Source organism: Carlito syrichta, unplaced genomic scaffold (genome assembly GCF_000164805.1).
Source record: "Carlito syrichta isolate Samal-C Ts95f unplaced genomic scaffold, Tarsius_syrichta-2.0.1 Scaffold301780, whole genome shotgun sequence".
Classification (NCBI taxonomy): domain Eukaryota; kingdom Metazoa; phylum Chordata; class Mammalia; order Primates; family Tarsiidae; genus Carlito; species Carlito syrichta.
The window spans coordinates 258,269-281,265 of record NW_007245876.1 but is presented as its reverse complement, the minus strand read 5'-3'; the positions used below and the strand labels follow the sequence as shown (position 1 = coordinate 281,265).

Genomic DNA, 22,997 nt, shown 5'->3' with positions numbered 1-22,997 from the left:
TTTTCTGCCCTGTTCTTTGTTTTCACAAAATCTCATATATTGTAGGCCTTCAAGAAATTCCTCTTGAATGAATGAAAATAAATTTTGTGGAGGAAACATTTGAGAAATTAAGTGATTTGTTTTGAGTTACGGAACTGATTAGTGGCAGAATGCTAAGACTATAACTTGGACCTTTGTACTCATCTAGTTGTCTTTTACTTTTCAAATTTATTTTATTCTTAGGAATTATGAGATGTTTTATTTTTAAGCCACATACAATGAAACAGTTTTTATGATCAATTTTTATAGTAATTGGAATAGGATTGAGAGAAAACAAAGAGCATTGGTATCTGCAATTGCAGTTATGTAAAGAACCTGTATATTAGATGTAATTTTTTCCTTATTAGGAAAAATTAAAAAGAATTTTCTCAACTATAAAAAGTATACTCATCAGTTGTTAAGAGCTATGTAGCCCTTGCAGGCTTTCTTTTATAATATAGAAAAGGAAATGGTCAAATTTTGTCAGTAAGTAGAAAAACGGTAATTTAATTTTGTGGAAATATAGTCGCCTGTTTGCATAAGACTATTGGTTATAGTACCAGTAAGAATTCTCCAAAGAGTAAGTAGTCTTTTTGCATATTTTGAATAAATGATTGTTCAGGTCTAGAATCTGTCAGAATGGTATAAATAATGAAATTTCTAACTGAAATTCTGGCGTTGTTTTTCTGTTTTGTTTTTGGTAAGCGGTAGCTCTAGGTGATAATCCTTTAGAGTTAGTGTCTCAGTGACCTCTTAACAGTTTGTTTCTGAAGAATGAGTAAGCAGCTAGTGTGTATATCTTTATAATTTCTAAGACAAAGCTCTGATGCCTTTGTTACAGGTTTTCTCAGAGCATTTTTTTTTTTTATTAAGAGCCGTACATCCCCTTACTAAGTTAAGGTCATATTAGAAAGCATCTTCTCTAAAAGTTATTTTTAAATACTTGATGATGGACATTTTCAAGCATGCTAAAAAATAAGGAGAACATTATTGTGAACCTGTGTTTTAATCACCCAACCCTAATACTTAACCAATATTTTTCTTTTTTCACCTGTTCAGCCCGACTTTTTTTTTTAACTAGATTATTTTAAAGCAAACCCCAGACATTCATCTACTAAGAATTCAGTATTTAAACTCTTCATGGGTTCTAATTCTCTATTAAATGTAAATAGATAGCCCTTCCCTCTGAAAGGCTTAAGACTCTCTGGATAACTATAAATATATGTTTCCCCATCAGTAAACCAAGGAAAAACATGAAAGGGGGAACAGAAACTTAAGCATGAGTAAAATCAGTAATTGTAGGTTTTAACAAGAAATAAAATGTTGTATATAGAATGCAATCTCGATTATGTTAAAATATCTGTATCTATTAATATACTTCTGTGTTCATATCCATACATATCGGTGTATGACTATAACAAATGGACTGACAAGAAAATGAGACAAAATATGATACCATTGGGTGGTGAAATAAGCACATATTTTAACATTTTTACTTTATCCTTTTCTGTATTTTTCAAATTGTTTACAGTGAGCATATGTTACTTTTATATATTCAGGAGAAAGCATTTACTTAAGAGGAGAAACAGGTCAGTTATCACAAATAGAGCATAAGATAAAGTTAATAAAAAGAATGGATGACTTTTGTAGTTTGATTTTGCAGGTAGAATTCCACAGATATTTTGGAGGCTTTTTTTTTTTTTTTTTTTTTGAGTAGGAATCTCACTTTGTCACCCAGGCTGGAGTGCAGTGGCTTGCTTACAACCACAGCAGCCTCAACCCACTGGACTCAGGTGATCCTTCCACCTCAGCCTTCCAATTAACTGGAACTACAGGCTTGCGTGCCTCCACACCCAGCTGATTTTTTTATTGATTTATTGTATAGACGAGGTCTCACAGGTTGCCCAGGCTGGTCTCCAACCCCTGGGCTCAGGCAGTCTTCTCGTCTCTGCCCCCGAAAGTGCTGGGATTACAGACATGAGCCACTGCACCCGGCAGCAGCTTCTTCTTGCCAGTCACACCCTCATAGGCACATTGTCATTGTCTCATTTTCACCTAACTTGTCTGTTCAGCAGCTAGAAGAAATAAAATGCACAGAACACCAGGGGAAGCCTGCCATGCTGACAGCCTTCTTTTCTCAGCAGTGAAGACCCATAGGTGCTAGGTGACTGGTGGGCAGAAGTCAAGAAGGCGTGGAAAGACTTGACTTCGGTGACTTCCATTTTCCTGGTGTCAGTTACCAGAATTTATATTAATTAATTAATTAAACATATTTTAAATATATGTTTTAATTTTTAAAGATTTCTGTTTTTCATTTAAACTTCTGACTGGGAAACTCTGGGCTTTCTTGGCAATGGCAGGTTTATCCTTTTCCTTGTTCATGGTTATTTATCCTGAAGACTAAGCTGGTTAGCTCTAAGTAGTCAACCTGTTAGGCTTGATGGGAAACAAGGCTGGGCTATTTTTCTTAATGAAGGGAATGTGAATTAGAACAATATGAGTGCTTTATGTAAATGAATGTTGATTTTTGCAAGATATTATATAAGTCCTTATTTTAGCCCAAGTACTCTGGCTTACTCAGGATTATCCGTAATTATTATTATTTTTTCTTTTTTTATCTTTTTTTTCTTATCTGTAATTATTTCACTTAATTATCACATCACCATTATGAATTAGATATTGACTAGGTATTGTTATTCTAATTTTTCAAATGAGAAGATGGAGATTTAGAGAAGGCAGGTAAATTAAGTTAACACAGTAACTAGTAAACTTAGAATTCAAACTCCGGATACAGTCTACTTCTGGAAGCTGTATCCCTTAACCACTGAGCTACACAGTCTCCCTTTGAATGAACTACATTAATACTTCTTACCTCGTAGCCAGTTAGAAATTAGAACTATTCTTACAAATAATTATTGATCTATTAAATGAATTAAAGCCATTAGTTAGTCCAGAGTGACCATGCAGGATTTATGCTTGCAGTAAATAGCATTCTCACAAAATAGTTTAAGTAAGTTGTTGAAGATTTGGAACTAGGTATATTCTTGTCTTCCTGGCTGACAGATGTTCCTTTGGATACCAGAACACTGAAAATAAATTAAGGCAGATATGCCTGTGATAGTCTTACAGTTGATATAGGTAATTCTCAGCACCTGGGATATCTGAACTTCCTCTATGAGATGGTGTTTGTTTTAATGTGCCTAAACTAGGAACAATGACTGTACATGACCCTTGATGCTATCTATTGATAGCTCACTTTAATTCTATGTATGGAAGTTTCTAGGTAGGGAAGCTTCTATACTGATAAGGTTCAGGGAGAGTAAATGACTTGTCAACAGAGCTGAGACCTAACCACTGTCTTCTACTCAAATTCAGTGCTCTTACGTTATGTTTCACTGTCCCACATGAGCAAAATGCTCTGAGAGCACTCCAGAAATGGAAAGCAACCAAGAGTTCCCTTCTTTCATTTGGCATCTGAAAGATGAAGTATTTATCTAATGGTAGTGTTTGGTAAGCAGATTATGTAGCATCTTGTTGCTGTGTTTCCTTTTTTGAGTAGTTTCTATTTATGATTATAGTTTCTGGCAGTGGGGAATTATGTATATGAGTGTATTTAATCTCAAAAGAGGTATGGCTAGCTAGTTGAATAGGAATAATTGTAAGAGTATGTGGTAGGAGGCTGACATCAATAAATTGGATGTCTTCCCTTTTTTAATTTATTGCTGTGTTCTTCCAGCCCTGCTTAGTTATGTTAAATACCCCTGACCTTTTCCCCTGCTTGCCTTTCAAGGCCCAAGCATTCGTATAAAGGCTTCCAATGCGATTAGCATTGATGCTTCTGAGATTGCATGGAAACTAGATGGTCAGAGATAAATTGTCAGTCTCAACAATGGTCAGCCCAGGAGGCTTTTACATCTGCTTTTTCCCTGTTTGAAAATGCTGTGGGGGCCATATGGCACGGTGCCTCACAGAAGAGCCAGAAACACATTTCTGGCTGAGTTCCGGATTATCATTTGCTTCTATTTTAAAGTGGAGGTTATAGTGCTTTGGACTTGATTTATTGTAGACTAATGGGGTTAATCCTTAACTTGAAATGGCATGGGGAGGAGGTTGTATGTATCTAGAATCAAATTCCAGTAATGTTATCAATATTCATTCAGGGAACAATTTTATTAAATGACATTTCTTTTTATAAGTACGGAAAGAAAAACACCATTTAATAAGTATCTGACCCTTGATTGACTTCTTTCCTTAAAAATAAGTTTTGTTTAGAACAGAATGAGGTTGCCTGACTGGCTTTTTCTGTTTGCTTTCTTTAATAATCTATAATTATCATTCAATTACATGCATAATGCTAACTCAAAATATGCCTTCAAACATATATACCCAGGATATGAAAAATCTAAATTAAAAAAGAATGGTGTTGAAAAGTTTAAAAGATGGAATGATGCCTAATTATTATGAGAAGGTCTGTCTCTCAGCCTCTGTTTCTTCATGTCTTTCTGTTAAAAGAATTTCTGTTTGGGAGTGTCTTTCTGTCTGTGTGTCTGTCTCTCATGCCCTCCCACTGTCTCATCCCATTTCTGTTAGCCTTTCATCTCTTTCTCTATGTTCCCTGCCCCCGCCATCCCTTTCTTTCTTGGGCTCTATCCTCAATCCCTTTGTCTTCTCCTTACTCTCCAAATGCTGTCCTGCAAAGTGTATGTCATTCATGTGATGACTTTCATTTTTGCTGTTTGCTTGTGTATTTCTGTTATTTTTACTTGCTTCCATGCCAAGATAATATATTTTGTTTGAGTGTCTATACTTACAACTTTAGAACTTTACATCAGCCAAGTCTGAAAATTGTTACAGGGTTTTAAACCTATTTCATCTCTTCTGACTTTATCTTCACTTCTCCTCCTCCACCACACTCCCCCCACTTCACCTGCTCTATCAGAAAGATGAGACGGTGTTATTTGGTTACATCGTGATTTGAAATTAGGCTTGGAACAGCGAATAAACAGAGTACATTGAGATTCAGCTTGATTTTACCTTTAAGGTTTGGACCTGCAGAATAAACACTGGTGGTTATTTATAGTGGATGATAGTAACAACCATATAATCTTCTAGAAAAGTCCATATCACCAGGATACTAAATCTGCAATCCCAAGAGGCTCCTAAAGTTAATAATTTGTCATCATGATTATAAAATATGTGAACTTGGCTGGGCTTGGTGGCTCAACCTGTAATCTTAGCACTTTGGGAGGCTGAGGCAAGTGGATTGCCTGAGCCCACAGGTTCAAGACCAACCTGGGCAACTTGGTGAGACCACATCTCTATAATAAAAATTAGCCAGATGTGGTATTGCATGCCTGTAGTTCCGGCTACTTGGAAAGTTGAGGCCGAAGGATTGCTGGAGCCCAACAGGTCGACACTGGGTTGGCTGTGAGTGTGCCACTGCACTCTAGACTGGGCAACAGAGTGAGACTCCAACTAAAAAAAAAAAGTGTACTTTTCTGTGATTTTATAAACAGACGACCACATGTAAAAGCTAGGGACACTTTTTTTTCTCTGTTTTGGAGAATTATTTCTTAAGGGCAACAGCCATTTTCTCCTCACTATGCAAATAGTTCTATTGAAGAGGAACTTCTTGCTCTTAATTGAATTGTATAGTACATCAATTCATCTCTAGAAAAAGGTGCTGGCTGTTTTTTATTCATACTGCTTCTATCTACTTTGTAGTGAGCCTGCAAAAGGATTTTGCAGTGAAACTCAAGGCATTCATTTAATAAATCATATTTATTGATATGGAATGTTTAATTAAACTGCCAAGCGGCTTCTTTATTTTGACTATCATTTTGATTTAAATAAACTCTATTCTGGTTGGCATGTGCAGAAGAAACCAAGCTGAAATCTGCACTCGAAAATCCTTTCTTTCAGCTGGCAGCTAGATTATAGGAACATATGTAGTAAATATTTTAGAAAGATCAGTTCTTTTAAGTTAGTAAAAAGGATCACATAGTCACTCCTAAGCTATTTTCAAAAGAGATTAAATTTTATATTTGGTCAAAATACTATCCTACGCTAGTGGGTGTTTTTAGGAAATAAATATTCATGTAAATTGTTTTTTCCAGAAATTGACATTGAATACAAGTTTCAAATCATTGGAAACAGAATCATTTGAAATCTGCATTTCCTCCCTTTTTCCTAATTTATTTTGGTTGCTCAATAGAATTTTCTTATGGAATTAACTTTTCCATCTCTGCATGGTTACATAAGCTTGCTCTTCTAATCATGAAAAATGTTACCCATTTTAGCACTTATTAAAGTGAACTTTAACTTGAAGGGCTTCTGGTTTTGAAGTCAGAGTAGTTGACTTGAGGCAATGATTAATACCTCATCATTTATAGCCACTGAATTTCTATAATGTTTAAATGCCTTTGGAAAGCTAGCTCTTACACCCAAAAACATGCCTTTGTATCAGAAATCTTTTAGTGAGCTACTTATTCAGGTCATATGATTTGATTCCAAGCACTGCTTTTCTTTCCTCAGGATAAATTGAATTACATGTTACCAATAACAATGCCACATCACTTAAAAGAAAACTGAATTAAGTAATGCAAGTCTAGGTTACTGGAAACTAGATTACATAGGATAGACACTGTTTTTGTTAGCCTGAACAGAATCTGTATTAGTCAGCTTGGGGTGCCATAACAAAATACCACAGGTTGGGTGACTTTAATAACAGGAATTTATTTTTCTCACAGTTTTGGAGGCTAGAAGTCCCAGATCAAGGTGCTGATAATTGATTCCTGATGAGGGATGTCTTCTTGGCTTGTGGATGACTGCCTTCTTGTTATATCCTCACATACACAGCAGAGAGAGAGAGAACTCTGGTGTCTCTTTCTCTTCTTCCTCTTCCTCTTCCTCTTCCTCTTCTTCTTCTTCTTCTTCTTCTTCTTCTTCTTCTTCTTCTTTCTTTAAAGTAGGGGGTTCTTACTCTGTCAGTCAACCTGGAATGAGGCTCCGGCAATATTTCCACCTCAGCTTCCTGGGCAACTAGGACTACAGTCACCCACTACAATGCCTGACTAATTTTTATTATTAACTGTTTTTTTGTAGATACAAAGTCACACCTTGTTGCCTTGCCTAGGCAGATCTTGAACTCTTGGGCTCAAGCAGTCCTCTCCCCTTGGCCTCCCAAAATGCTGGGACTATAGCTGTGAGCCACCCTGCCTGGCCTCTTTCTCTCAAAAAGGACACCAATTACATTGGATTAGGGTTCTGCCCTTATCACCTTATTTAACTTGTGCCACCTCCTAGTGGGCCCTATCTCCAAATTCAGCTGAATTAGGGATTAGGGCTTCAATACATAAATTTTGGGAGGGCACAAACATTCATTCCATAGCAGAGTCTATCTGTTTAAGTACCAGGGACCACTCAGCTCTCAGTATCTTGTCATACCTGCATGTGTCTCTTCCCTCATTCTCCTCATTCATTTTTGTTTAGTTGCTAAACTACCTACTAACATGAAGAATCATTAATGGTATTTGCCATTGAGAAAGTGGCTGTGCACTAACTGACAGACCCTAATGACTTTAGGGGACTAGATAGTCCCTTCTTTCTGGAAGAAGATGAATTAGATAAACGTGGTAGGTCACAAGTACTATCTGACTTGAATAGCTTTGAAGAAGCCTGTTTCTAGTTGATTTCAGTCCTCTCCAGATGCAGTTTTAATCCAAATCAGTTTTCTAGTTCTGTCATTAGAATTGCCTGTCATAGAATTCTCTGTCATAGAATTACCTTCTAGAAAAATTATTTCTTTTTAATACTTGGTAGCAATATAGATTTTGTGTTTTGTGAATCATTAAGGCATTTTAAATCATATTTTGTTCTGTTTTATTTTTGGTCTCTTTTAGGTTGTTTGAGGGACGTTCATCAAGGAAACCAGAGAAACTGAAAACTCTCTTCTGCTACTTTAGAAGAGTCACAGAGAAAAGTAAATTCCTTTAATTCTTAATATAATTTTTCTTCCTGAGGGGAACAGTTCAAATCAAGTGACACATGAAACATTCTGTGTTTGAAGTTTACCTTCCTGTCCAAACCACACTGAACTATTATGATTTGATATTATACCAAGATTTTGTGTATATGCTGTGTGTATACATAAATGTGTGCTGTAAATGTGTGTGTGGGTTTTATATACCCTGAAATCAGATGCATGTTCTCTGAAATATGTGATATACATTAAAGGATTTTTATGAAAAAAAGCAGTAAATTAATACTTTTAAAAGAAAGCATATTGACCAGGAGATACAATTTGGATGCTCTTTATTTTTAAAAGCATTAACTAGTTTAAGTTTATTTGCGTAGGTCAACTAATTATTTTTTACTCATTCCTGTCTTTTATGCCACCTAAATCCTTTTTAGTGTTCTCATAAAACTATCTTCTTCTTAGTGTTTACATGTCTTCCTATTCTGTTGGACCATCTTGCTTTCCTAGAACCTAACAGTAGCACCTGAGGCAGTAGCAGTAAATGTCTAATAAATGCAGGCAATGATCAACTAATAATAGATTCACATTGTCGCTGTTATCTCAGGAGCTGAGTAGCCATGGTAAATTTTCTTAACTCCTCTACACTTTAGTTTTATCATCTGTGGAATAAGGTTTAAGTAATAAGATGCGTGCCTAATAAATATTAGCTATTATCACTGGTTAGCCTTGATTTTAAAGAAAACCAGAACACCTCTAAAGTTTCTTTGTGCTAAGTAGGACAGGTCAGCCTGGTCAAATGAAATAATTATTTTTCAATGCTGGTCATCAAACTTGTGGGATTGTCTTAAAACAAGCCCTTGAATCATTTAAAATTCATTTTTCTCATATTCTTCTTTTAATCTTCATGCATTACAATATCCTTGGCATTTTTCTCTTTAACTATATTGCTGTTGGACACTGTTACATTTTTGGAAGGAAATCAATTATCAGAATTTTGGTATTTAAGGGAAAAATTATATTCTTCTTTGAATATTTACTTATTTACCTCTTAGCTTATTGAGTTTCAGTTCCATGCCTAGTACTGAAGGAAATATTAAAGAAAATGCAAGATCATTAAGGCATATGAGACATAAAATCAAATTAGCACTTGTAATGATTTTTTTAAAGGACTATTTTTTTGGCTATTCTAGATCTAAATTGAATTATTGAATTACTAAGTAATTCAGAGTTTACTTTTCTATACTGGCAGTCAAATCATGAATATCCTCTCTTAAAGTTAACTTGCCTTTCTAAATTTTACAATTTAAAATACTTTGAAGGAAAAGCTAGAAGTTTGTTTTTTCAACTAGAAATTTGGAAGCCATCATAAATATTGGGATTAAATTGAAGAAATAAATTGTAATTAGACATTTTCTATTCTAGCTTTTTCACTATACACAGTAATTTAGTTCTTTGTAGAAATATAGTACAGCATTTCTCTAGGTATTCAGGATGTAAAGCTAATGACTTAAGGAGGAAATACTAAAGGGAATAAAAGAGCTTTGCAGTTTAATGATTATTTGTGCAGAAGTTCTGGAGCCTACTGAATATACTTATTTAATGTACCATATTTCATCAAATCTTAGATGGTATAGATGATTTTTTAAAATGCCATTACCTCTACAAAGGAAAAAAAAACACTCAGAAGTGGGGAGTTTAATAGGAGACCTGTCACACAAAACTGGCACACCAAAGGTCTACATCCTTAGTCGAAGGATAAATGAGAAATTAACCTGGCTATTCAGAAAAGGGATAATAAAGAAACTTACAAGGCTTACTCTTGACACTGGATAGAGAAAAGTTTTAAAAAAATCCCAAAGAATTTGAACCACAAGTCCCAAATCCTCTGTCGTAGGCTTGCAACAAAGGTTTTAATTCAGATAGCAGCTTGGTGGTGCTTCCAGATGACAGCAGATGCAGATACACATCTTCTGGGAAAATTCATCTTTAATCTAGACTCATGGCAAGTTACCACGATTTATAAAAGATGTATTCCAGTAATAGAAATTTAATATGTGAAAAACATGCTTTTTGTAGAATTGATAACATATAATTCCATCAGGCCAACTTTTCAGTGTTGTTAAATGTCTTTTATTTTTGTGATGAGAGTCCCTTGAGACTGAATGATTTTAGAGTCTTCTGAATTAAATTATTTTTGATATAGCTTTAGAGAAAGTTTTTAAAAATTGATGATCCATATGTTTTATAGATTGTGATTTTATTACAGGAAGTATTTGATTAACCATAGAACCCTTTTCTGAGGTTAAAGTTGCCTTTTTATGGAAGAGAGCTCACAGACATACTCTCAAGGCACTTTTGTTAATAATTATATCTAAAGAACCATGTTCTTCGGCCTTTTGTCCTATTTTGCCAACATTGTTTATTTATGAATTTCTTTTGGCTCTGTTAGTATATATGAAAGGCATTTATTGTTTTTGTTTCTCTGCTAAGCTGTTCAGTGATGAGACAGACATTAGTTTCCTACAAATAGAATAGCTTTTCTAGTGTTTGAATTGTTTGAACTCTTGTGAATTTTAAATATGCTGTCCATTCGTCTTAAAATTCTATATCCAAAGAATATTTAAAGACTCATGTTCACAGAAAAATTTGTTTCCTACAACTGCTGTATATGGTTTTTGAGTTGTTACTACTTGTGACTGAAAGCAAAGAACCATGGAATTATCTATAGGACTGAAATCATTGCCATGATTTCATTGGGCTCTATACCATCATCACTAATAGTTCCTGACATCTCTCTCTTTGCTTAAGAGCTTTTTTCTTATTTTTTTAACAAAAGATAACAGAAATGGGATGGCCTTTTTAGTTTGTTCTTTGATTTGACCAGACAAATTACTTTTGGCCAGCTGATATGTTTCTTTTCCCACTAGCCTTAAAAAAAAAAAAAAAAAAAGTAAATCTAATCAAAAAAGTATCTTATCTTCTAAAGTTACTGACTGTATTAGTAGTATTTCATTTTGATCCTCTCAAGTCTGTGTCTTTGTGAAAAATGTCATCTTTCTTCTACAAACTCTTAGAACACAGCAACTTCTCCTCTGGCAAAGATGCCAATTAAGTAGAGCGATTGCTTACCATCTAAACCTGGGATTTAGCTGTGCTAACTCCAAAAGTCATGCCAACAATATCCTTTTTTAATCTTAGTTTACAAAAAATGCATAAATGTTTATCTGTTTACCAATCCTTGAGTGTAAGGTTAAGACTTTTTCTTTTTTGGTAAAAGAGTCTACAAATTGGAATTCAATTTTGTCTTAATTGCATTTGCTGTGTCATTTATGCATTCTTTAAAAAAAAAATGTAGTCAGTTTTAAAAACTTCATTAAAAGTACCAGTTCTCAGTTCTACTGTTTTGCTATTATTTGTGTAGTTTGTTGTTGTTGTTTTTGTTTGTTTTTGTTTTGGTGAGGACTTATTATTTTTAGATGGTGTTACTAATGTAAAGGTATTATTTAGGTCAATATTCTTTTGTGGTTTTTTTGTTGTTTGTTTTGGGGTTTTTTTGAGTAGAAGTCTCACTCTGTCACCCATGCTGGATCCTTCTACCTCAGCCTTCAAGGTAGCTGGGAATACAAGCATGCCACCATGCCCAGCTAATTTTTTTTATTTATTGTAGAAATGAAGTCTTACCATGTTGTCTATGCTGGTCTCAAACTTCTGAGCTCAGGTAGTCCTCTTGCCTCCACCTCCCAAAGTGCTAGGGTTATAGGCATGAGCCATCATGCCCTGTTGTATTCTAACCCTAGACTTGGTATTTCCTGATTAGTTTATAGCCATTGTTAGAGCTGATCGTCTACTGAATGTGTATGTGTGTGTGTATGTGTGTATATGCTTTTCAAAATTGAAACTTATTTTTAGTATGCTTTTCTTTTATTCCTTTTGTAGAACCTACTGGTTTGGTGACATTTACAAGACAGAGCCTTGAAGACTTTCCAGAGTGGGAAAGGTAATAATAATGGAAATAATCCTAGATCCTTAGAATTAGAAGGACTCTTTTATCATAAGATGACTCTATTTTACAGCTCCTGGTAAGATGGTTTTTCAACCTCTAATTGCCCTAGTGTCAGGAAGTTTCTTTTCATAAGTGTTCCACTGACAGCTTTCGTTAGAAAGATCATACCTTTTATGTATGCACGTATGCATGTATGTATTTTTTGAGTAGGAGTCTTACTCTGTCCCCCAGGCTGGAGTGCAGTGGCATTTCCACGGCTACTGCAGCCTCTGCCTGCTGGGCTCAGGCAATCCTTCTGCCTCAGCCTTCCAAGTAGCTAGAACCACAGGTACAGGCCACCACATATGGTTAATTTTTTAATTTATTGTAGAGATGAGATCTCGCCAAGTTGACTAGGCTGGTCTCGAACCCCTGGACTCAGGCAGTCCTCTTGCCTCCACCTCCCAAAGTGCTGGGATTACAGGCATGAGCTACCACACCCATACTTTTTAAATTAAAGTCTACAACCCTTTTTGTCTTTGTTTTGTCTTCTGAAACAAAGTCCTATTTAGAATCAAGGAGTTTTGTTTGTGGAGCCACTAATATTAAATCGAACACCAGTATTTAAATGTTTCTCCCTACCCTCTTTTTTGGTTAGTGTTTGAATTGATTGGCTTTTCTTTCCAGAGGATAAGATTAATAAAGGTCGGTTTATTAAGCTAAACTGTTAACAGTAATTGTCTAGCATTTGGCTGAGTGATAAGAATTTTGAAGTCTGGTTGTCCACATATACTACTGGTAGATTTTGTGGAAGTTGCCAGTTTACTGTTTTTACCCCCATATTTGTCAGAAAATATCAAGGAGAATAATAAGAATCTGAGTCAATTCAGATTTCTTAGTTCCTTAGTACCCTGAAATCATCAGCACATTTCCTAATCTAGAGCCAATCCCCAGTGCACTTAAAGAAGTGAGGGTCAATTTTTTAGGTATACATGAGGACATAATCAAGCATACTAAATGCTTATTTTGAGTGTGCATTCATATTAATCAATACTCCTATTTTCACTTTTTAATAATTTTTATCATAGTGTGTACTTGTTTTGTTTGGAATTAGTGATGAAGGGAAATCACTCATAAGGGTAGTTAACTTGAGAAGGCATATCTGTTTAGGTGGCTTTCCTTTGGCATTTTTATCCATGAAAGATGTTTATTTGCAAGTTGAAAGAAAAAGAAACTTACTTCAGAAGGCTAAGTGCATAGTTGAAATGATTATTAATAGAGGGAAGTGGATAAAAGATTAAACAACCCGAACAGAGAAAAATAAACTGAGCCAGAAAAGGAAGAAAATATGTACAGCATTTTGGAGTCGTGGCATATTAGAGATGAAAGGGACCCCAGGAAGTCATCTGGCCCAGCTGCCTAGTAAAAATATCAGCCAACTGGCTCTGTAATACCTGTGACAGATGGAGACTGGGCATCTTCATTGATTGGAAATTCATTGTTTCACCTTAGTCTGTTCCATTGTTGGCAGCCTATGTTATCATCTTAAGATTTCATTCACTAAAATGTTTGTCTTCTACATACACCTACCTCTATTCCTGCTTTTCCTTCTGTAGCTACAGTAAATAAATGTAATTTCTAATTTTCTCTAATGTTCAATCCTCCATGTATCTTAAAAATGCCTCTTGACCTACTGCCCCATCTAACAATGCACACAAATCCATACTAACTTACTCATTTCCAAAATGGATTCTAAACCCTTTATCTTTACTCTTGACAGAACCCTATTTATTGGTCTCTCTTAAAATATGATGCCTAGAACTAAAAGTAACATTCTGCTGTGTCATCTGGCCAGACCAGAATACAGAGGATTATTTTTCTCACTCTTCTGCTAGACTCTGATAGGAATACAGATGTTCTGTTCATGTCACTTTGGTGTAGATTTTATAGATCATTCTGAGATTTATTTATAATTCAGCCAGGATGTCTATTGTACATCATCATGTGGGAGAGAAGGGACAGGTTAAAAGGTAAATACTGGCAAGGCTGCTGTGTCAATGAGATACACTTACTTTGCCCTTTAGTAAGACCAAGAATGCCCTCTTAACTTTCATAGAATTTAACTTGATACCTTTTCTAACTTACTCATAATTTCATTGATCTTTTTGTTTTAGCTGCTTCCTAAGTGAGTTGGAGGATATAAATAAAATCAGTCTCCCAGACTCCACAGAACCAGAAATATGCATACCCTTAAAGAGGGAGGATAAAGAAGAGATGATGATTGTTGGTGTTCCCAAGAGTAAGGGGCTAAATGGGTGTCAGGAACTTTGAGGCTTTTCTGAATTCCAAGTTTCTGGCATGTTATAGTTAACCCTTCGATTATTAGTAAATACCTTAGCTAGGCTTAGTTAATCACAGAGAGAGAGAATTGTCTATGTCTTTGATTCCTGGAGCTGAGGTGTAGAGAATTTGTTGGGACCAGAAGGTGACACCTATCAGGAAGTTGGAAAATAACTAAAAACAAAACAAAAAAGTTTCTAGTAATTTTATTGAGAACTATACTAGAAAGTTTCCAACTTCAGTCATGGAGAATAGTTGACAACAGATGGAATATCTGTTTGGAAGTCCTGACTGACAACCCAGAAATTTTTGGATCATGCTTCTTTATCTCTTCAGTAATATCCTCACAGGTGGTCTCCCTTTGAATAAAATGGCTAGGAAAGTAGGACTCATAAAAAGGAAGTTTTTAAAAAATAAACTTATGGTACTACTTTCTGCAAGAAACTGGGAAAGTAATTTTTCTAAAAGTATAGCATACTGTTTAATAACTTGGACCATTGAGTTAGGCTACCCAGGTGCAGGATCTTTCCAACTCACTTATTTACTAGCCTTGGTTGGGTTACTTAAATGTCCTGTGCTTTTTTTCTCATCCATAAAAGGAGATAGTAATAAAGTTGTTGTGAGTATTAAATGAGTTAATGCAAATAAACCTCTTAGAGCAGAATCTGTACAGAATTATGTTCAGGGTTGAAGGTTAGCAACCTGTTGGGCTGGAGTTTTGCCAGAAATGTATTCAGACTCATTGAAACCAGGAAAGAAGCAAGCAAATTTCAGTGCTTTCCCAGTTAATGTTCTGATTTTTTTTAACTTTTAATTTTTTTTTATTTTTAAAGATGTGGGGTACAATTCAGGGTTAGGTATACAAATGTTCATTATGCAGGTACCCTTGTTGATGAGGTGTGCCCCCTCTTCCCCAGGCAGACTCCCACTACTACCAATCCCACTTCCTCGCCCCCCTCCTGGCAGTTTCCTGCTACTGCCATAATTTTTTTTAATATAGTCATTCCTCCCCCTAAAAAAAAGATTATTGCCGCCCTTATGTAAGTTAGGAGTTAGGATCTCATCTATTACATTTATTATTTATATTTTTTATTCACTAAGTGATCAGGGGAAAAATACCTAGTAAGGAAAAAAAATTCATTACCAAATGTTATTAGTTGACCGGGCTCGGCGCCTCAGCCTGTAATCCCGTGCTTTGGGAGACTGAGGTGAGTGAACTGCCTGAGCCCGTGGGTTCGAGACCTGCCTGGGCAACTTGGCGAGACCTCATCTTTACAATAAATCAAAAAATTAGCCAGGCGTGGTCGCGTGCCTGTAGTTCCAGCTACTTAGAAGGTTGAGGCGGAAGGATCGCCGGAGCCCAGCAGGTCGAGGCTGCAGTGACCGGGAGTGGCCATTGCACTCCAGTCTGGGTGACTGAGTGAGACTCTAACTCAAAAAAAAAAAAAAATGCTATTAGTTCAATGAAATTGGTTTTTATTTTATTTATTTTTTTCACTCTCTCAGCTAGGCTGGAGTGCAGTGGGCATAGACATAACTACTGTAGCCTTGACCTCCTGGGCTTAGGCAATCCTTCCACTCAGCCTTCCCAAGTAGTTAGAACTATAGGTGCACACCACTATGCCTGGATAATTTTTTTTTTTTAATTGTAGAGACGAGGTCTCTCCATGTTACCTAGGCTGGTCTCAAACTCCTGAGCTCAGGTAATCCTCTTGCCTCGGTCTTTCAAAGTGCTGAGATGATAGACGTGAACCACCGTGCCTGGCCAAAATTGGTTTTAATATAATGTAAGCCAAGTAAATACCACAATGACCATGACTGAAAGAGAAAGAAAATAATTATTCCTTCTTAATGACTTATAGGTACTAGGTCAACTTTATTGATATAAAAATACCCCGGATCAGAAATTCTGTGGCATGTATTTTCATCAAGACACACTCCCTCACCAGAAACACAGTTATCAAACTAGTGAAAATAGAGTTCGATATATGATTTATTGCCAAATTTTTCTTCATTTTTTTCCCTCAGCTTGCCAATTCTAGCCATGAGAATAACATTTCATGGGTCTTAAATTTTTTATATTTCTGAGAAGTTTCTCAACTGTTTTAAAGAAGAGAAACTTTGATATTATGTAGAGGAAAAATAGGTTTCAAACAGTATGTTATCCCATTTTAATTTAAGTATATATATTTACATATTTGAATAAGAAAAAGTTTGAAAAGATTAATATACCAAGAATGTTAACAATAGGCTTCTGTTTCTGGCTTTTGAGACTTGGTGTGGTTTCAATTTTTTAAAGTTATCTATATTTTCAGATTTGTCTGTAGTGAATGATTTGTTATTAAAAGAATAAGATAGGGGATATCTTTGTACATTGTAGATGTGAAAAACCCCTGACGCGATTGCATGTCACTTATGAAGGTACCATAGAAGAAAATGGCCAAGGCATGCTACAGGTAAGTGAATCTTAGTGGTGTCTGTGTATGTGTAGGAGTTTTTCTTGGCAAGCTTCTGACAGCAAAAGAAATTTGAAAAACTGTTTATTTGTCTCCTAAACTGATCTAATGCAAAGAAGCATGACAGCAGAATGGAGAAAAACACCAAACAGATCACTTTGACAGCCTTGGTAATGTTATTTGCCAGCGTATGCTGTCTGTTTCTCACATGTGCTTCTTCAAAAAACCTTTGACAGAAAATCCCAAGATCTGGACAACATCAGTCCTCTTGGTTCAGACATTGATTATAGGTTGACAGTGGAGGAAGTTCCCAGGGTATGGTCTTGACAAGCTGTCACCAGGCAATCCTGTTCCTTTTCTTTAAAGGCTCTTGGTCTGCCCCAAATGATGACCAGCTTGAGATGTTTTTCTGCTACCAACAGACCTGGTTGGACTAAGTGGCAGGCATCTAAAACTGATTGATAAAAAAGACCTCTCATATATAACAGTTTTAGGAATGTGAACTATCTATTCTTGCTTAGGTCTTGTAGTTATTAAAGAGCAATTAAAGGGTAATTCTGTCTATCCCTCAGTCTTTGTTATTAATCTGTTATTGCCTTTACTTTTAAAAGCTATTTTTGCAAAATGAGGTTAACAAAACACCCCAAGGATCTGTGTAGTAATACCTAACCTAATCTTTTGATTTTTGGTGCTTTTTAAAAATTCACTAATCAGAGATAAAATGTTGGTGTTTTGTGCACTTATCCCATTTATAAGAGTGTTGTAAACTTTGCTTTCTTTGAAAGAAGCTTTTACATGATCTCATTTATACTGGGTATAGCTGATTTTTCTTTTCAGATCCCTATTTGATACTTGTGTTGGGTCAGAAGCTAAATAGAGCATTTGCCTGACAATGGATTGATTTGTTTGCATAATTTAATGCTTATTGTAAAATGACTAAACTGGGCTTGGCACAGTGGCTGACATCTATAATCCCAGCACTTTGGGAAGCTGAGGCAAGAGAATCGCTTGGACCCAGAGTTCGAGACCAGCCTGGGCAACATAGCGAGACCTCATTGCTAAAAAAATTCAAAATTAGCTGGATGTGGTGATACATACCTGTATTTCCAGCTACTTGGGAGACTGAGGCAGAAGGATCGCCTGAGCCCAAGAAATTGTGGCTGCAATGAGCTGTGATCATGCCACTATACTGTAGCCTAGGTGACAGAATGAGACTCTGACTCAAAAAAAAATGACTAGACTGAGTGTGGCTAGTTATTATATGCATATGTTTCAAGTGACCAATGAAACTGAGATTCTTTTTAGAATATAATTTTATTTGGACATATTTGTAATTAAATATTTTCAAAGAGGCAAACCATGTTTTGTTTGATTTTATTTTTTAATTTTTTAAAAAATTTACTGTAGAGACAAGGTCTCACCAAATTGCCCAGACTGGTCTCGAGCCCCTGGGCTCAGGTAATCCTCTCACCTCGGCCTCCCAAAGTGCCAGGATTACAGATGTGAGCCACCACACCTGGCTCGTGTTTTGTTTTTTCCTGTGTCATTATGGAAGCAGGTTTCTATGAACCATTTCATGTTTCGTTTTAAATTACCTTCTTCCATTGGTTATTAGAGCTTGTATGCAAAAATACTTAGAATAATTGAATTAATATTTGTCCTATACTTTGGCAAAAAACAAAACATATTTTAATTTGTATTTAATTGTTTACCTTTTTCTATTTAGAAAATAACTTTAAAATATTATTTCAAATGCTGATCATTTTCTCTCCACTGTCCCTTCTTGATGAAGTTCTTTCCTACATCTTACATTAAAGTTTTGGATCAACTGGAAGATTCTTAATACACATGAACTATACAAAGCTACTGTTAGTTAGCACACAGGAATGCTGACCTTTTAATAAAATACAACTTAACAAGGAATTGTTTAGTGATAGTTAAGATTGAGTTTCTCTCTACTTTCCTGGATTATATTATAGCTGAATGTGACATCTCAGTAGATCAAAAGACTTCTAGCACTATTAATTGTTCTCTCTATCTATGCCTTGTCCTCCTAGGAGATCAGGGAATATTGTATTGCAGTCTACAAAGCTTGTGTGGCATATAAATTACATTATGCTGAATGGCAACAACAATAACTCTCCAAGGAGTGTTATCATTTTTCTCTTTTCATCAAATTGTAATTCAGAAGCTGAGCAATCTGAACTAGTAGGTTTAAAGTAAAGAAACTTGGAAAATGACTGGCTAAAAATAAAGAAGTACTCATATACTTGTTTTCAGGTTTCTCATGTGTTATAGACAGCCTTTATTAAGAACTTTTTTAAAGTAGTAGACACTTTGTTTTTCTAAAAGACCCCTGCTTTAAGAGACACACTGAGTCTAGTGTATTTATTTCTGTGCCCACCTTTCAAGTTGTAAATGTTGGCCTTTTATTTTGAGTTAACAGTAGCATGCACATTGAATGTATTTTATGATCGTTATCAAGTAGTATATAAGTTGGATAGAGCTTATTTTTTTATTTTAGTTATGTAACTTATTCCAGTAAAAAGCAAGTTACGCCAATCTCATTGTTTCTTATTTGTATTCACAGTACTATTATGCTGCTAGGCACTCAGCCAGTCTCTCAGTTCTCAAGTGTAATCCATTTTATTTCCTTTGCTGGGTTTCCTTTCTTTGCTTTACTCTACCACTTCCATATTTGAGGGGAAGTGATTGCTAGTGACTGCTAGTGATTGTCTAAACTATTCAGTAGTCATCTAACCAGCCTTTTTGCTTTTAATTCTACACTTTAAAAATTTATTCTTTTTTCTTTTTTTTTTTGAGTTGGAATCTCAGTCTGTCACCCAGGCTGAAGTGCAGTGGCACACTTACGGCTACCCCAGCATTGACCTGCCGGGCTCTGGCAATCCTTCCGCCTCAGCCTTCCAAGTAGCCAGAACTACAGGTGTGCGCTACCGCACCCAGCTAATTTTTTATTTATTGTAAAGATGAAGTCTCTCCAGGTTGCCGGGGTTGGTTTCTGTTCTTGAACCCGCGGACTCAGGCAATCCACTCACCTCAGCTTCCCAAAGTGCTAGGATAACAGGCTGAGCCACCGAGCCCGGCCCCAATTTATTCTCTAAACTCTAGTTGTAATTATCTTTCTAGAACACAGGTTCAGTTCTTACTTGAATCTTTCTCAGAACCTTCAGAATTGAGTAAAAATTTCCTAGACCACAACATCACTTACTGTAGCCTTCCACATACTCTACATTGCAGGCAGACGTGAGGAATCTGTTTTCCGTTCCCTGTGGTTTTACTTTTCTTTTTTTCCCTATGTCCTTGTATAGCTATACCCTCAGCTTGCTTGTTAGCTAACTCTGGATTAAATGCCACATCCTCTTGTAAAGCTTCCCCATCCTCCTTCCCTGCTGCAATTTTAGTTAATTGTATTATTTGAAAAGTATCGCTGGGCTCGGTGGCTCAGCCTGTAATCCCGCACCTTTGGGAGGCTGAGGTGAGTGGATTGCCTGAGCCCACGGATTCGAGACCCGCCTGGGCAGCAAGACCTCATCTCTACAATAAATCAAAAAATCAACCGGGCGTGGTAGCGCATGCCTGTAATTCCGGCTACGTGGAAGGCTGAGGCGGAAGGATCGCCGGAGCCCAGCAGGTTGAAGCTGCGGTGGCCGGAAGCCGCCACTGCACTCCAGTCTGGGCGACAGAGTGATACTCCAACTCAAAAAAAAAAAGAAAGAAAGAAAAAGGAAAGTATCTAACATATGCTAGTATGCTCTTTAGTAATCATCTTATCATTCTGCTGTTGTGCCTGACTCCCATCTCAATTACAAATACAATGAAGCCAGAAACCACACACATCTAAATCATCTCTGTATCCCATGGTTGCCAGCACCATACTCAGTAAATATTTGCTGAATTGAGCAGTTTAAGCTATGAATCACCCAGTGTCCAAAGACCTCATGTGTAGGAAATACCTAATTCTGATCAATAGACTAATTTTACTAAAATCATTTTCCTGTATAAGCTAAAGAATTACTCTGTTTTTTAGCATTGATTTTAGTACTCCAGAATACATGTCCAAGTATATAATTCTCTATAGTAACACATTTGAAGAACTTGTCAGTGGTATTCTCAGTATTTTCTAAGTTTCTCTATGGTAAAAGAAAACTACTTTCTTTGCCTTCTATTAATTTCTGTCTTTTCATATAGACTTTTACATATCAAAGATTTATATTCTTGTTTTACTCCTTTGTGAACAAGACTTCAGATTATTATTTAGTATCAATTGCTTTAGAGAATATGAACAAGTTTTAAGAAATCATACATTTTATAAAAGTTTAAAAGCATATATCCCTCTCTTACAGTATACTTAATAAATTCTGTTTTACTTGTGTGAATGACTACATGGGTATACAAATTGTGTATGTGTGTGTGATCTAACTCCTCAGAAAGAATAAGGCAAAGATGGACACCGTTTCTTACATACTGCGCCATTGAGCCTGACATAGTGCTGGGCATATTGGAGTACTGGCAGATTCGGCTTGCTTTCTCTAGAAGATCGTGTAACTCCTTTTTATTAGTAGGAGCTTAGGGATCTCATCATAGTGCTCTGTGTAAAACTGACGTATAGTTTCAAACTAAATTGGAAATATTAATTTATTTGGATCTTTGTTGTTATACTATGTTTTCTTTCTTCCTTTTTATCCACTAAGTATATTTTTTAAAAATAGTTTGTAATGTTCACACAGTTTGAAGTTTGAGGTTGAATTTAGGACAAAAATTTCATTCTTGTATTTGTTCAATAAGGTTAGAAAAAGGTTACTCTAAAACAGTTAATTACTAAATTTTTCAGTTTTTCAGGGCACTTGTTTTATTGCCATGTTATATAAGAAAGATATAATTAATTATATTAAAGTCGTGAAATACATAAAGGAAAACTGAGTGGTAAATGTGGGAAAAGATAAAGATCCCATTGATCTGAGGACTATGGGGTACGAATAAGATTTATAAAAAATGTTTTTATAATGTGTAAGATTTTGCCTAAAATCTCCATTTTCCAGGTTCCTTCTGTGGTTTGAGGATCCAAAGAATTATGCAGAGATGTTAACTGCAATGAGATGTAAAGACTACAAGTAGCCATAATTTGTCATTTTTGGAAAGATTACTAATTTAGGGATTGGTTTTTATAGGAGAGAAAAAGAAGATTAAAGCTTAGGGGGTGTATGCTTTCTTGTCATATATGTAGGTAGTCTAGACAATTATTTAATATGCCACATTTTCCCAAATAGGTGGATTTTGCAAATCGTTTTGTTGGAGGTGGTGTAACCAGTGCAGGACTTGTACAAGAAGAAATCCGCTTTTTAATCAATCCTGAGTTGATTGTTTCACGGCTCTTCACTGAGGTGCTGGATCACAATGAATGTCTTATTATCACAGGTTAGTTTTGGGAAGTGTGAACAGTGGGATAGTTTTCCCCATCCGTAAATATCTGTCATGGAGACTAGAGGCCACCCAAGTATAGCTTTTAGAGAAAAGCTAGACATTAGTTCCAATATTTTTATTAATTCATTTATATTTGGTTTTTAAAACTGTTGCAGTCTTGTTTTCCTGATCTTAAGTAAGATGTTGTATCCCTTTCTTTTCTTTCTTGGCATCTTTATCTGAGGAACAGGTGTGCAAACTATTCAGTTACACTGCAACTTGAAATTTTATGATATAATAATGCTCTTAAAAAGAACATAATGATAAACCTTCAAGTATGTCTACTGTTATTATTCTTTCATTATAATTTGAAAGTGTTTTGTTTCAATTAAAAATAGATAATTTTAAAAAGTGATTTGTTGAACTTCGATATGAAGACACTAAGTAAATATAAAAAGCACAGTTATTGCATTTAGAGAGTCAATATAAAGAGCTTTATAAAAATAAATCAGGCCGGGCTTGGTGGCTTAGACTGTAATCCCCACGCTTTGGGAGGCCGAGGCGAGTGGATTGCCTGAGCCTGCGGGTTCAAGACCCGCCTGGGCAACTTGGTAAGACCTCATCTCTATCTCTACAATAAATCAAAAATTAACCGGGCGTGGTAGTGCACACCTGTAGTTCCAGCTCCTTGGAAGGCTGAGGCGAAAGGATCGCCGGAGCCCAGCAGGTCAAGGCTGCTGTGGCCGGGAGCGGCCACTGCACTCCAGTCTGGGTAACAGAGTGAGACTCCAACTCAAAAAAA

The 22,997-nt window shown here is 35.9% G+C and overlaps 1 protein-coding gene across 6 annotated transcripts in view; it reads left to right on the top strand.

Moving 5' to 3' along the window:
- The window catches only part of PARG (poly(ADP-ribose) glycohydrolase), a 168,638-nt gene that overhangs the window by 106,953 nt on the left and 38,688 nt on the right, over nt 1–22,997 (top strand). For all 6 annotated transcript variants that reach the window (XM_021710973.1, XM_021710974.1, XM_021710976.1 and 3 more), the window contains 4 exons: nt 7,920–7,999; nt 11,933–11,993; nt 16,699–16,774; nt 22,063–22,210. In XM_021710973.1, coding sequence (XP_021566648.1) covers nt 7,920–7,999; nt 11,933–11,993; nt 16,699–16,774; nt 22,063–22,210 — 365 coding nt within the window. The remainder of the gene's footprint in view (nt 1–7,919; nt 8,000–11,932; nt 11,994–16,698; nt 16,775–22,062; nt 22,211–22,997) is intronic.